Below are 16,635 nucleotides of genomic sequence, written 5' to 3'. Positions count from 1 at the left end.
CCTCCCTATCCCCCCCACCCTCCCCCTCCAATAGTCATCCAGCATATAGCGGCTGTCAAGTCTGCAATTTTTCCAGTGCAGAATCCACGCCTTTTTGGTGTGTGTGTGTGTGTGTGTGTGTGTGTGTGTGTGTGTGTGTGTGTATGTGGGGTTTACTCCCTCTCTGTCTCTCCTTGTCTCCCTCCTCATACGTTGTTAAAAGCTCAATTGTCCATTGAAAAAAAACATGAAAACAAAGCTAAGAATTTCTTAAATGCAGAATGTGTTTCGCAAAAATGAGTTTTCTCTTGAATTTATATTTAACCGAACAACCCTGAATCGCTGATTCAATGTATGCATGTTACTTGAATAAACAAAGTCTATCTTAATGTTAATGGTCTCTGCCTCCCTCCCCCTTTGGATACAGCAGTGGTCTTCTCTTCTGCACTGGTTCAACGGGTCACCCAGTCTTCCACTCTCTTGTCCCGCTTCATCCGTTTATTCCCTCTCTCCCTCTCTGCCCACTCCTGCTCTGTCTCTCTCTCTCTGGCTCTCGCTGGCTCTCTCTTCCTCCCTTACTGGGTCCCTCCCAAGTGTAGTGTTTTTAGTTTTTCCAGTGAACGGCCATCTTCAGACTTCTCAGTAATTTCAGATGCCGCCCAGCTGTCAGCACCACAACTTCTACATAATTAATTTGGTTCATGTCTGTTTGACTTCCTTAGCAACGTGTCGTGTCGTTTTGGAATGGGATCCACTCATGTTTTTGAATTTCTAAGTCTGTTCCAAATCAGAAAGAGGTTATTTATGACTGGGCAAGAGCACTAAAAAATATATGAATAGTTACAAGACTGACTCAGGCTTATGCACCCAATTGTTGTCGCAATATGTGATGATGGATGGATCATCTAAAATTAAACCTTTTTGCACATCAAGTTTATATGAGGTCGGTAGATGAATGGCTTTATTATTGCTAAGAAATGTCAGACTCCCCTACACGGGAGTGACCACAGCATGGCCCCACAGCATGGCCCAGACCGTGTTAGTGGCATATGCCAAAGCACACAACACACTAACTTCCTGCCAAACCCTGCCGCTATAATTCCTCTGCAAATAACCAAAGAATAATATTAGACTCCTAAAATGGGATCACAAGGCTAAAAATATATTCAGGTATGTGTTTGTAGTAATGCTAGCATATTGGGCGAAAAGTAGACAATATTCAAAACATTGATTCTAGGAAATGAAATTCACGACGATGCCATTTTATTATTGAATTGGTCTCAAACTTTGCAGGAAGTTTTCTAAACAGGTTTGACTACATGGACACACCATCATTCTCACATGGAGGTGTTTTATGAAGTAGATTTCCCATTAAGCTGACTTATGCTTTTTTATTCCCATTTGAGTTCTCCTAGTGCCGTCTCATGGCTGTGGCATTGACCTAAGCTTATTGTCCCCCAACGAGGTGGTCTTCAGACTTTGGCACTGACATCAATGTGTGTTTGTCTTTTCCGTGTCTGAGCATTTTTTAGCCTCATTAGGCTGTATGGTAGATGCTCTCTTCACCCCTCGCCCTGATTTTCCTACTGATGGAATGCCTACCATTAGCCATACCCCATGCCGGGTAAGAGGGTCCATGTTTGGGAATCAAAAGTCATCCCCCCTAGTATTTTTAGACAACCGCATCAGTATTGGTCATTTTGAAAAACTCAGTGGTATAAAAAATAAAATGGTACAAATGCCCATTTGACTTGGTTGTACCCTTGCCGACATACCAATACAATCCTTATGGTCGTCTGCATTCCAAAACATATTGTCCTCCTAGTTGTATGCGGTTATCTGTGAAACACTGCAGTTCTGACCCAAACAAGTAACATAAACAAACTAACCCTAGCCATGAGGTTACCGCCCCTGACCCCAATCCTTTGACATATCCTCAAAACCAATGCCCAACGGGGTCTAGTGCCCTCTAGTGGGAGTGGGAGTGTACCAGATTTTCCAGCTGTCAATTTAATCCTGGGTTTTCCCACAGACCAGTGCCAACCATTAAATTGTAAGAACACAAACAGCAAAACAGGGATTTAGTCTTTAGTCTAATATCTTGGCCTGATTGAGGCCCGACAACAATGCTTGGCAATGTGATTATTTCAGCTCTACATGCGAATGATCCCATAAATCACGATAATTGATACCAACACACCTACACACAAACACACACACACACACACACACACACACACACACACACAAACTCAACATAGTCTATGACATAATCTATAAGTACACTGCTTGATCCAATTCTAGCTCCTTTTTTGGGGGGACGTGTGGCTGAACTAATCGGATGAGGGAATCTACATATTATTAATGATTAACCACAGCGGATGCATTCGGCCCATTTTTGACAGCAGATAGATCCGTCCCTCCGCTACAGGATAAGGGACAGCTTGCCCTGCATGTGCGTGCGTGCGTGCGTGCGTGTGTGTGTGTGTGTGTGTACGTGCGTGTGTACGTGCGTGTGTGTGTGTGTGTGTGAGTGTGCACGCGCCTCTGCTCTGCGCTCACCAGCCTCTCCCCTAATGGGTGGTGGCACTAAGCCCCCTCAAGGTCACGTGTGTCACCGTGACCGACGGCCAGCCGTTACGTCACACAGCGACATGCTGTGGGACCAGACGGGAGGAAATTCTGAGAGGAAAAGCGGGAGGAGGGGGGGGGGGGGGGGGGGCGCGCTACTGAGAATCAGGAGAACCGATGCCCAGAGAGAGAGAGAGATAGGTGGAGAGAGAGAGAGCGAGAGAGAGAGAGAGAGAGAGAGAGAGAGGGAGAGAGAGAGGGAGTGTCAAACCTTTGAAAGGACGAGGGAGGAAAAAGACAAGTGACATCTGACGTCTTGTCTTTTTTTTCTTATCTGAAAGACCACTACTTCATCCTGTGGAGCCTGAGTCCATTTATAAGGAACACATTTTGAACCAGGCGTGAATCTAGTTCTAGTTCTCTAGTCTGCTTATCTCTGTTTCTGTTCTCGTGGCCAGGGGCGAAGATGAGCTGCATCCCTGCTACACACAGGTAAGGTGAGCCACGTATGTACAGTGCGTACCATACATGTACCATGTATGTCGACCGACCGCCTCCTGTTCGAAGCAGCCATCCTTTTGTGTGTGTGTGTCGGTGGGCTCCTGGAATAGAGAAACTGCTGTACAGAGCACGGAGATCATTATAACCTATCCCAAGCAGGGAATGCTGCTCTGATTGGATTAATGCTTTAAGGCTAATGTGATTTGATTCACCACAAATATCTGTCCTTCTGCAAGTATCCGTTCAGGTTTACTTGGGTAGGATTCTGACCGGATGTCCCTGGTATAACAGGTCACTGTTTAACCTTTTGATCGTTTGTTCTAATTAATAATCATTAACATGTTCAATGTAACTCAAGTGTGAATGATGACAGTGAAAAAATGTATACGTTGGTGGATGCAAACACTTTTGACTTTAACTCCCATTGCATACGCCACCACCTTCATCATCATCTTTATCCCCCAACAACACCATCACTCCATAGTTACCCCTGCCTCCCTCCACCCCTGCATCGCTAAATGCTCCCTGTATCTCTCCATGCTCCCAGTATCTCTCCATGCTCCCAGTATCTCTCCCTGCTCCCTGTATCTCTCCATGCTCCCTGTATCTCTCCCTTCTCCCAGTATCTCTCCCTGCTCCCTGTATCCCTCCCTGCTCCCTGTATCTCTCCATGCTCCCTGTATCTCTCCATGCTCCCAGTATCTCTCCATGCTCCCTGTATCTCTCCCTGCTCCCTGTATCTCTCCCTGCTCCCTGTATCTCTCCCTGCTCCCTGTATCTCTCCCATCTCCCTGTTACTCCTGCAGAAATCCTACAAGCCCAGGTACCCTAAGCAGCTTATTTCGTTAGGTACTTACCTGCAGATTAATGCACACTAGAACCCGCTAACACCTCCCCCATCTCTCTCCCTATTCCTCCGTCCCTCCCTAGTCTTTTTTTCTCTCTGCCTCTCTTTCTCCCTCCTTAGCCTCTCTCTCCCTCTTCCTCACTCCCTCCTTAGCCTTTTGTCTCTCTGCCTCTCTCTCTCTCTCTTCCTCTCTCCCTCCCTAGCCTCTATCTCTGCCTCTCTACCTCCCTTCCTACCCCTTTCCACTGGCTGCCTCTTGTAGCCTCCCTCCCGATTTTGTCTCTCTCTCTGTCTCTCTCTGTCTCTCTCTCTCTCTCTCTCTCTGCCTTCCCCTCTCTCTCCCTCAGCCCACTCTCTCCCTACCTCTCTCTCCCTCCTGCTCCACTGCCTGCTCTTGTAATCCTCCCGAGCTGCTGCTGTTCCTTCAGGTCATGTCTAACATCTGCGTCGTTGGCCGGCGCAAGTTTAGGTTGAGGAACAAATAAACAAAAACACTGAGGAGGGCTCGGGGATTAAATGGACAGATTCTACCCACAGCTTAGTTCCCTGGTGCCCCAGAATGTTGATTAAACATTTATTTATCTTTATTTATTTCTTGACATGTTTGCTGTTATTTAAAGGGCTGGTATTTGGGGCGTGAGTGAATGCAGCTCTATTTTCGGCGCAATTGTTTCCATTCAGGTCACCGACCATCTTAGGAAATAGGTTTTAACCAGGCTTGACGGGCTGAAGCCTCATAAAACCCAGAGCATTATCTGTTATTTAATGCAGGAGAGCTGTGGTTCGTACACACTGACATGCGGTATGCAAATGTAGGCTCGAGGTGGTACTACAACACAACTGAAAAGGCATTTCAGTAGTAACAAACTGTGAAAGATGTTACGGGCAGCAGGGGACAGAAGCCCTCTGCTGGGGATGATGCGATGTGTGGCTTGAACGGAGATCCTTCTTTAGCACCATCTGTTAGTTGTGAGTGGGTTTAATTGTGTTTTGAGAGCCAAACAGCTCCTCTAACTACATTTGTGTGTGCGTGCGTGTGCGTGTGCAGTACGGTTCCCGCCGTAAATCCAGCAGCGACCAAAATGGAGGAGATGCCAAGGAGGGGAAGCAGAGTCTACCAGGTATGCATCCCAGAGCGCACTGACAATCAACGCCATAGGAGGAGGCTGCCACACTCCACCTAAAGTGGCCTCCTCCAGACCAAGGACACGGGGTGGTGGCGTTGCACACCGCCCTAACGCCAAGGTTGAGTATAATGCTACAGAGCAGGCGCTGTAACCTGCCGCCGTTCCGGAGATCTCCCCTGAGCGCGTGTGGCGATGGCTGGTTTCACCTGTTGCACGTTGATTACTCAACGTGCAACAGGCGTGCAGCCTCACCCGGCCCCAGAGTTTGATCAGTCTGCCTCGGTGCCGGCGAGGCTGCTTCAACCAGCCATCATCCACACTGATTGATCGATCAAAAATGCGCAAACGTGACCCGAGCGCCATCGTTGCCCGGGTCAACCTTCATTTTTTTTTTTTTTTTTCAATCTGCCGTTTCGGGTCCCGTCCAGCTCTTCCCAGAATCCCCGGCGCTCACAGACTCGGACAGCGGCTCGTTCTCCGAGGAGATGAACTACCACCGGGAGCGCCTGCCCTCCATCGTGCTGGAGCCCACCGAGCAGAGCGAAGGGGAGGGGGAGGAGGAGAGCGCCCCCGGGGGGGGGGGGAACCCAGGGGAGGGGGACGGCTCCGGAGATCAGGAAACAGGGGAGAGGCAGGAGGAGACGGAGAGGTGAGTCGTACACGAAGGAGAACCGTGTTTCTGGTGGAGGGAATGACGAGGGTTTGGGGAGAACATCCTTGTTTCCCACTGATGCAATCGGTGATGTGTGTTGGATGATTGGCACCAGCATGACTTAAAACTGAACGCAAACGACTCTTAAGAGAAACAGGATTGGCGTTTCGCAGATAATTCTAATTTCATTACCCGGTATATTTATTTGTGACTGGGTCTGATTGTATTTAAATTAAATTAAATAAGTACCTCTAAATGTGTGTGTGTGTGTGTGTGTGTGTGTGTGTGTGTGTGTGTGTGTGTGTGTGTGTGTGTGTGTGTGTGTGTGTGTGTGTGTGTGGGTGTGTGTGTGCTCATTTACTCATTAACTCATTACAGTTCATTTGACACCGCTAATCTTCTACTTATTATTTTATTGTTCCATTGCCGTAGCTCTACCACTAGAAAGAGTTCCATTGGTGGCTCTTCCGCTAGAAAGAGTTCCATTGGTGGCTCTTCCGCTAGAAAGAGTTCCATTGGTCCGGTCCAGGGTCCGATGTCCTCCTCTCGTCTGACTCCGCCCCCTTCACCCACGTCCCCCGAGACCGCCCCACCCTGCCTGAGAAGCTAGAGGGAGGTGAGCCCGGCGGAGAATGATGACATCACTGCTCTGACATCACTGCCCCTTCATGGACTCTGGATAGCCTTTGAAATGTTGGAAGTGATGTGGGGGGGGGGGGGGGGAGGGGGAGGCTCAAGGCACGTGTAAATATAATGACCAAATGTCTAAATAGGATTTGAAAAGAAAAGGTCCTTGTTGGGATATCTTGTATATATATTATACACACACATGCACAGAGACACACCCACAGACACGCACGCACGCACGCACGCACACACACATACACACGCACGGAGACACAAATACACACACACACACACACACACACACACACACACACACACACACATGGGCATGCCCAGACCACACACGCACAGACACACATAAGCACATCTTTTTTTTTTAACTACATTGTTGCTTTCTGACAAGATGGAAAGAGGCTGTCACTACAACCGACTTTCCATTTATTTATTTATTTTTCCCTTGTGACGCAAAGCCCAGACCTCAACAATGGAGCACTTTGAATATCACAGCCTCGGTTTACCCAACAGCTCCATGTCCCTCTCTGGCATGCAACCATGTTGTTGCTGTTACTGTGGCGATGGTCCACCCCAGCGATGTCATGGAGCACGGCGGATGAAACAATAGGTGCTCAACAGATCCACTCATAGCTGCAGCATTCCTGTTTTTAGTTGTTCTCTTTTTCTACAGTAGGTACAGGTAGTTGTATTGTATTGTATGGTGTAATGTGCTAGTGTGCCGAGATGTATTTAAAGTGAACATTTTGCTTGGTGGTCATTTCATGAGGGACAATTTAGGACAATTGCAAGGGAAGTAGCAAAACTAACTGTTAACTGAACACGGTATTCCTCATGTATTCCTATGTATAGAGAGAGAGATTTCCCTGCCAGTACAGCTACAGGTAAAACCTCTCTTTCCACCACCACGCACAGACATTCACACATTGGTGTGAGACAGAAACATGTCCTCAAGGGCAGATGAGGGAACCAGCAACCCTACAGTTGCAAGATGATCTACTCAACCTTCTGATCTGCAAACAGGACACATCGCACACGCTCACATGAAATATTGCCACCACATATCTTGTTTGTCGTTGTATTTTTTCCTGTGAGGGCCATGTGTAGGGTTCAGGTCATGTATATGGGTCAGTTTCAAATCTATATAAAAATGAATCGTTTCCATTCAAATAGCATATTTGCATAGCATATTTGTGTAAAACATTTTTTTAAGGCAACATGTTTATCATGAATATATTTGGAACTTAAATGATGCCGATGCACTTTAACGGTCTCTGTTAAAAATGTTAAATAAAATGGAAAAAAATAATCTAATTGAACATGCCTCTTAATCGCTTATATTTTCAAAACTATCAGTTATCCTCCTTTTTAAATATTTTTTGCTAATTAAAACATCTACACTCTGAAGTTTGATTATTATTTTTTTATAATAAAGTGAATTAAGTTTGAATCATACCAATTAATAATATTGTTAACAACAATATATATTTCTTATATACGAGATACATCTACATATTTATAACTTGAAGCAGGTCATAATGTGATTGAAGTAAATTTCCCTTTTAGATTGGGTATTGACAGTTTATGAACACCAGGGGGCGGTGTAATGCCATGTAGCAATGGCACCTCATTTCCGATGAAAAAATGTAGATACTTTGATTAATTACCTAGATTGAAGGAACATAAACGATTAAAAAAATCCTGAAAATATAAATCATATTTAAATAGATGCTTATACTGGTAGTCCTACTCACTATTGTTGGTGAACTTAGACAGGATGCGGAACTTCAAAGGTAGAGCAACACAAAAGTTATACAGCTCCTTTTTTCACACACACACACACACACACACACTCTTTCCCTTTTTTGTTCAAACACAAACATAATGAGTGTCGTTACCTTCATATGAACCACACTGGAGCCAATGTTTAAGCGGAAGTAACTGTTTCTGTTCTGTAGAAGTACGAAAACCACAGTGAACGTGCAGTGAACATAATTTCCCACCAGTCAAAGCCTATGAAATAGAAATAGAAATGTATATATAATAATATTTATGATAATAATAGTATCATATATATTAGGTCTTAGGTCCAAACAAGCATCATGGGAAGACAACACAAATATTCCCTAATTCTAAGAGCTTGTTTGGGGAATATGTACTGTATATGAGCTAGAAGCAAAAAGAGGTGTACACAAATTATATTTGTGAAATCAGTAGTGGATACCAAGTAAGTGAAAAACATTCAATGTCCCTGTTGTCCAAGTCGGCTAAGTGAAATCCTATAGTGGAGTCCCAATAGCCCAGCACAAGTCTCTCACCCTAGCACAGCATCCCAGCATAAAGGCTACAGTCTAACACAAGCATAGTCCCTCCCATAGCTGACCCAAGCACCCTCGCCACCTGTGGCCAGTCTCTCAGCCCAGTACACACACACACACACACACACACACACACACACACACACACACAAACACGTGCACGCACAAACACACACACTCGCACGCGCGCACACATTGCCATTGAACATGAACATACTGTCTCTGTTGTTCTAATGCTTATAAAAAAACATAACACCTCATGTGTCATAAATGTGGGCCTATGGTTATGGTGTAAAAAACATAGTGCACTCTTTTCTCCATAGCCATTACTGTTAGATTGAAAACCTAAACAAACAGCTATCTGAAATGTAGCAACAATAAAAGTATTATGTTTAGGCTTCCTGAGATAGCCTCAATACAAATGTGCACAGAGCGACACCAGCAAAAGATTTGCACCTGATAACAAGACTTGCATGCACACACGTACGCAAACAAACACAGTATGAACACCCACACACGCACATATACACACAGGTACACATGAACACACACACACACACACACACAGGTACACAGGTACACTCTGACACAAGTAGCCACACGGGTACACATAAACACACACACACAGATGAAAATGTGCACATACACACACACACACACACACACACACACACACACACACACACACACACACACACACATGCAAACACATACAATGCAAAGGAGAAGAGGAAGTGCCATAAAAGCAGCTGGCACTGGTTGTCCTGTCAACAGTCTGGGCTCAGACATAACGTCCACACAGACATGGAGATGGGTGGATCAGAGACCTCACAGCAGCACACAACACACTGTAACATCAACACAGTGTAACCGAAACAACACTCTTGTACGCACGGCGATAAGTCAAACAAAGAACAAAAACAATACGGCAGATATATAAACATATGTAGATGACACAGAAACATCAACAACAGCAAAAACATCAACAACAGCAACCTGCCACATGCCAAATGAACAGAGTCACCCCAAAACACAAAGTACACGTTTAATAAGTAGGGAGAGAGAGAGAGATTAGGAGAGAGAGAGATTGGGAGAGAGACTGAGAGAGAGAGAGAGAGAGAGAGAGAGAGAGAGAGAGAGAAAGAGGTAGTTTGTTGCATTGAAGCGAGTGTGGGTAATGCGCTTCGACAGGGAGGAAGAAGGAAGCATTCGAAGAGTGTGGTGAAAGCAGCCAGGTTACTGGAGGCTGCTGTGCAACAGGGTGTCAAGACAGGGTGTGTGTGCAGGGTCTGCCAACTGGCTGAAGGGGTAACATGGGGTGAGTCTTTCTCTTTTCAAGACGCTTCTGTTCTGGCTCCATAGTAGAATATGACGAATATGAAAGATATGAGAGATTTGCATTCTGACTGATTCACAGACCTTGAACGCCAGTATGCAACATGAATAGGAGAGCAGGTAGAGATGTCAGTTGTGAGTTGCTATAGTCTAGTTCAGACCATTGCACAGCCTATACAGTGGACAGAGCTTAGATATGTAAATACTATTGTTTGCACTGTTTGTTTTTGCATATTCACAATAGAGGATCTTCTACAGCAGTGCGGGTTGGAAGTGAAGAAAAGGCTTGTTCTCGTTTTAAAAGTTTTCCGTTGTGTGTGGAGACCGGAGAGTTTCAGAACCTCACAGGTTCAACCTCAGAGACGGCCTCGCATGTTCCTGTCTGACATCCTCCATCCCTCCCTGTCAAATGTCTAGTTCCTCACCTCTCGCGACGCCCCCGTCCCACCCCTTTAACAACCCCCCTGTCACGCCCCTCCAACAGCGAGACCAGTATTTGCCATGTGAAGGCGACCGTCATGACCTACGACGACGCGCACAAGCGCTGGGTGACCGTAGGGTCTGACACGGCCGTGCTCAGCCGCGTCCAGATCTACCACAACCCAGACGCCAACACCTTCAGGGTGGTCGGCCGCAAGTTGCAGGCCAACCAGGAGGTACTGCTCTGGCTATGCACACACACGCACGCACACACACACACACACACACACACACACACACACACACACACACACACACACACACACACACACACACACACATACGTGCATACGTACATACATACACACATAAACATACACACATACATACGTATACACACATACTCACGCATATATACACACATATACATACACACATGCATACAGGTACATATACACGTACACGCACGCACACATACATACACACACATACGTGTACACATGCACACATGTACACGCACATGCACACATACAAACACATACACATGCATACACATACATACACATACAAACAAACACACACACACACACACGTACACACATACACATGCATAGACATACATATACACACAAACAAACACACGTATATGCGCACACACACATACACACATCCAGACGCATACTCGGATACACACACACATACATTGATGCACAAATACACCCACAAACACACACACACACAGCAGTAGCGGCCCTCATGGATAGGACTAGGCTGAAAAATAAGGCCTTTAAGACTTTTTAAGGACCTGCAGTCACTGTGTCTCATGTAGTGACTTCATCTCTCTCTCTCTCTCTCTCTCTCTCTCTCTCTCTCTCTCTCTCTCTCTTGCTGCTTGCCTGATCTTGCTCTTATTATGTATCTATCCTGGAATACAAAAGAATGAGGTGTGACACTGGTAAAAGAGGGTTAACCAAATGGATCATTTCAAATTGTGGCAATGTCCCCAAATTGTGACAATGTCTGCGCACATACATACACACGCACACATGGACACACAAATTCACACACATGCACCCGCAAATACACAACAAACAGCATGTACATTGCAGCATATTTGGGTGAGAATGATTGGGTGAGATGGCTTGAAGCTGACCTCCAAATACGGGAAGTGCATGTCAACAGCTTAATATAATTATCATCACTGTTTTTTTTCACACCTCCATATCCTGTTTACAGGAAATTTAAAAAAAAAACAGAGCTAAAATCTTATTCTGGCACTACGGTCGCAGACAGTTGCGGTTGTGTAGTCTAGTTCAGAATCATACTCACAATCACTGTATTGAGAAGAACTCGCTCTGACAGCGAGAACTGTAATAAGTGGTTGTGTCTTTCTTAATAAACAGATAACATGTAAACATTCATATACATACAGTACACGTTCATTACAAAACAATGAGACCACCGAAAACAGTTACTCTGTAAGCTGCACAAAGTCACAATAGTTCACCTAGTGGTCATATTGGGTACTGCCACACCTTCGCCTCCCACAGAGAGATATTTGAAAAGATTCTGCTCACAGTTAAGCCATTTTTGCGTTATACTACTACAACCACTTTTCACTGAATATTTTATTTTAACACACTCCACATGTTGGTCCTGACAGGTGGTGATCAATTGCGCAATTACCAAGGATATGAAGTACAATCTGGCCTCTGCGAATTTCTTCCAACTGCGGGATTCCCGACAGTTGTGGGGACTTAACTTTGGCAGTAAGGATGAGGGCCCACTCTTTTCCGACTCCATCAAATATGCTGTGGAGACTCTGGCACATGGTAACAACCCAGGTAAATGAGACACAAGCTAAAAAGGATGCTTCGATTGATGTCATACGTACTAGGATTGACCCCTAGAATCCTAGATGTACTGTATAGTTGGAAAAAAATTGCCATGACAGCGAACATACTACTACGACAACTACTACTACTACTAATAATAATAATGATAATAATACTGATAATCCAAAAATGATAATAAATTGTATGCTGCATGATTTCACCCTGTGTGTTCAACACACAGGGTGAAATCATGTTATAGGTACATGTATTAACAAAATAAGTGTTAAAACTAGAGACTCATGAAATGGAGGGAGGGGAGAGAAGGGAGGAGGTCCACAGATGAATGAACTTGGAGCCTGCAGAACATGTGTGGATAAAGTCACGTGGAAAGTGATCGATGGCATCAATAGTGGCCCAAACTCCACCTTCTCTTATAGGTCCAGCTCGGGGCGGTCAGGGGGCGAGGCCGGTCGCTAGCCCTCCCTCTGCTCCCGCTGCTCCTCCTACACCACAAGCGCCTCCTACCCCACAAGCGCCTCCTACCCCACAAGCGCCTCCTATCCCACAAGCGCCTCCTGCTCCTCCTCCTAAAGAAGTCGCTGCTTCCTCGGCCGGAGCTCCGCCACCACCGCCGGGTCCTCCTCCACCCCCAGGACCTCCTCCTGCACCTCCTGCACCTCCTGCACCTCCCCCACCCAGTGCAGCCCCAGCTGGGCCTAGTGGCAGTGAAGGAGGAGGAGGAGGAGGAGGAGGAGGTGGGATCGGCGGAAATGATCTAGCAGCGGCTCTGGCAGGGGCCAGATTGCGTAAAGCGCCCAAGGTGAGTGTCAGGGTCACAGGCACAGGGCAACTTTGTTACGTCGGCTGGATTACCGAAAACCTAATCTGAAGAGGTTATTGCGTCTAATCGCTAATAAACGCTGAACCCCCTACATAACTGAAATCAAATCAATGCACTACAAAGATCTCTGACAAATTAATTTGTCTTAGTTGGCGCTAGACCAAGGGTCTTGCTTTTTTACAAATAATAAAGTGTCAACTCTTGTGACAACTCTTATTTAACAGTCTAGGAGTTAAAACAGCTATTAAGAAATGAGCTGTATTATGCAAAACAGGTCGGTCCTTTGACTGCTGCACATTCACGGAAGTTGGGTCCAACTTCAGGGCCCGCCAGGTGTCAGGTGGTCATGGTGTCCTTTCTGTATCTCTAGAAAGAAGAAGACACCTCCTCCCCATCCAAAGAGGCCCCAGCTTCTGGAGGAGGAGGTGGTGGAGGAGGTGGTGGAGGAGGTGGAGGACTCATGGGAGAGATGAGTGCCATACTCGCCAGACGGTAAGCTTGACAGATGCTAATAACCGGGACAGCAATGGATATTTTTTAACTACTGAATCATGTGTGATTGGATGTTATCCCTGTGATGTGATTGTGCTCCGAGTAGCAATTCTGGCTTGCATAAAATGACGATTTATTCTGATAGGAGGAAGGTTTCCGATGTTCCTGGCGTTAAAAAGGATGAAACAAGAAATGTAAGTCATATCTTCAAGAAGGTATCCTGATGTCAAGGGTTGAATAAATGTGTTAAACAGGATTATGTCTAAATGTTTAAATGATCCCCGAAACCATTCTGTCCATAGGAGGGCTCAGACTCCCTGCCATCTAAACCATCAAAAGTAAATGGTGAGCATGTGCCCTTTTCTCAGATGCCCTTTGAAACATTTAAAGACCAGATCACAACACATTAGTATACAATGTGTCAAACCTTTACGTTACCACACTAAAGTGAATCAATTGATAATCTGAATCTCCAACATTTGCTATCAGGAACAAAGGAAAATCATGGCTGAATATTTTTCAGAATATTGTATTATATTTTACGTTTTACAAAACAACTATCCTTCGTTCTCATTCAAACATGCATGGAAACAAAAATCATTCCATTACTGTGTTCCTTCATGTTATTCCGCAACCCAGATACCTTTGTTAAGCCCCAGGGAAAGTCTACCACCTTGCCTCGGTAAGAATGCCGAGCCATCCATTATCCATCCATTATCCATCCATTAAACCAAAAAGATCTCTTTGGCGGAAAATCATTTATCATCAATGATCTGGTCTTGAGTGATGTGCTTGTGTCTCAGCAGGCCTAAACCTTCGATGCAGCGGGAACCCAGCACAACCAGCCCTGGCTCCCCATTCTCCCAAGCTAGGTACAGTACTCTCTCTCTCTCTCTCTTTCTCTTTCTCTCTCTCTCACTTTCTCATGTCGCACGTCTCAATCCTATTTTGGGATCACACATCATATCTGACGTCAATGAGTTTCAAGATTTGTTTTTGAGGCATGTCTCGACTCCAATCTAACCTGTGGATTAAATTTACTAATTTATACGTATGTATGTATTGTATGAATTGTTGATGGCATTGTAAGTGTAATTTTGCTGATTCTTATTAGCAATGGCAACTCTTATATCAGCTGGAGGGTGCTGTTTTTCTGTTTCTGTTGTTGTTCATTCTCTTTCATGTGATTGTGCCTCTTGAAAAGGATGAAGAACATGAAAACAAACCCAGAGAGTCCCACCACCGAAGGGACCGACATGAAACAATTCAAAGAGGTTGGTTTGGGACATCTTGTTTTAAATATCTTATAATTCCCCTCTTCATGATATAAATGTTATGATTTCATGGAACTGGGGTCTAACAGACATAGAGCAGATCTTGGGCTCTCTAACCCCACAAACTGTGTGTTACATGTGTTTGTGTTTGTAAAAGGACATCCTCCTGGAGGTGAAGAAAGAGCTTCATAAAGTGAAGGAGGAGATTATCACAGGTGAGTCCAACAGTGTTAGTATTAAGGGGTATCAGGCTTGTACATCAGAATGCTTCATGGGAGTTTTTGTTGGCAATACTGGACCATATTGAGAGGACTCCAGTGCGTTGTAATACTGGAAATTTCTTACTCAGTGGGAATATTCCGTAATCTGGGATAATGAAAAACAAGTTTTGCTCTCAGAAAAAAACCTGTGGCAGTTTTAAACACGACAAAGTCTCCCCATAATGACGAATCTTTTCATGATTAATTACTTAACAATCATCAACCAAACATTACTACACAATAACATAATAACTAACATCCAATCCTGCTATGCTATGGAGGTAGTCATTGCGATATGACATTGCGATGTTAAAGCCCTATAAGGGGAGTATCTTATTATCTTTCTATTCTTAACTTACATATGCAATTAATAAATACAGCAATTTAGCCTTTTCCATTTGCAATTTGTCCTAATGTTTTGTATTATAATTATATTTCATGCAATAGCATGCCTGTTCATAAGTGTGAATAAATTGTTATTATTGTAAATTATGAAGCTCTTGACGATGAATAAAATATAACTTGACTTTCAGCATTGATTGAACACTTACAAGGATCAGAAGTCTGAAGATTTGCAAGAGATGGAAGCAATGAATACAATGTTTGCCACAGGGTGTATTTTGCCCATTATTCAGTACTTGCTGCATAGTGTTGTACGTTGACAATAAAAAAGATCAGAGAAATGTTTGAGAACTTCATCCTTTCAGAGCTCCTACAAAAAAATATTGTCTTATACTCTTTGAGTTCAACTCATTTCTAATAATAACAGTACAGCCTGTTTGGCTGTAGCGAGTTAAAAAAAATTGTTTGGTCTAAGTAAGTTACGAAAAAATGATGCTGGTAAATTGAGAATATTGAACGTTTAACACGTAATTTAATAAAATTCCAATATGCCTGAAACCACTGCTTCAAAGTCATGCATTGGGTATTTGGTTGCATCTAGTTCATTCGCATGGTATCTCCATTATAATGTTCTTCCTCAGAAAAGACACGGGTAAGGATTAACATTGCTGAGAGTGTGTCTGCGTGCTTGTGTCCGTGTGCTTGGTTGTCCTTGTTAGGGTGTGTGAGGTTTATTATATCATAATTATTCCCAGATGTTGAGTAAATGTCTTTAATAAAAACAGCATCATCATTGTTGAGAATAAACTTGGGTTGGATTTTATGTAATTCATGACAAATGTTATGTTTCATTACCTTAATAAAACATAAAACGCGATACATTTAACGTGTTCTTCATGTTTATTTTAATGTCTGATATTTATTCTTACTTAACATTTACATTTAGGGCATTTAGCAGACGTTTTCATCCAAAGCGAATTACAATCAGTACATTTGTCAGAGAAAGAGAAAAAAAACAATATATCGCTGTTGAGAAGAGCTGTGACTTTTGTTGTGCTTACTTTAACAGACATTCTAAGATAACATTATCAGCCTAAATTTGTTTTTGGAATTCCATGGTAAATACTTTAGAAAACTTCCTTGAAAGTCGACCTTGATTGAGTCCAATGATTTACTAAGAAGAAATGACAAAAGAAAGGTGG

The 16,635-nt window shown here is 44.1% G+C and overlaps 1 protein-coding gene across 2 annotated transcripts; it reads left to right on the top strand.

Annotated features, from left to right (window-relative positions):
• The first annotated feature begins 9,819 nt into the window (after nt 1–9,819).
• LOC311354937 (vasodilator-stimulated phosphoprotein-like) lies at nt 9,820–16,271 on the top strand. 2 transcript variants are annotated; one of them, XM_084474801.1, is made up of 12 exons: nt 9,820–9,952; nt 10,454–10,625; nt 12,053–12,233; nt 12,662–13,044; nt 13,436–13,557; nt 13,703–13,751; nt 13,860–13,902; nt 14,197–14,239; nt 14,364–14,429; nt 14,762–14,831; nt 14,989–15,046; nt 15,625–16,271. In XM_084474801.1, exons 1-12 carry the CDS (start codon nt 9,948–9,950, stop codon nt 15,657–15,659), a joined length of 1,227 nt encoding a protein of 408 aa, XP_084330927.1. In that variant the 5' UTR covers nt 9,820–9,947; the 3' UTR covers nt 15,660–16,271. The 2 variants fall into 2 exon arrangements, with proteins under 2 accessions (XP_084330927.1, XP_084330926.1); XM_084474800.1 differs by having other exon boundaries at nt 14,361–14,429.
• The last annotated feature ends 364 nt before the right edge of the window (nt 16,272–16,635 follow it).

This window comes from Micromesistius poutassou (genome assembly GCF_964030765.1).
Source record: "Micromesistius poutassou genome assembly, chromosome: 10".
NCBI classification, from domain to species: Eukaryota; Metazoa; Chordata; class Actinopteri; order Gadiformes; family Gadidae; genus Micromesistius; species Micromesistius poutassou.
This window is presented reverse-complemented; position numbering and strand designations above follow the sequence as displayed.

Bases quoted from the DNA above. Each gene is read 5' to 3' on its own strand.
- LOC311354937 (XM_084474800.1), top strand. The intron at 12,234-12,661 runs GTAAATGAGACA...CTTCTCTTATAG, and splicing joins GGCACATGGTAACAACCCAG to GTCCAGCTCGGGGCGGTCAG. The intron at 13,045-13,435 runs GTGAGTGTCAGG...CTGTATCTCTAG, and splicing joins GATTGCGTAAAGCGCCCAAG to AAAGAAGAAGACACCTCCTC.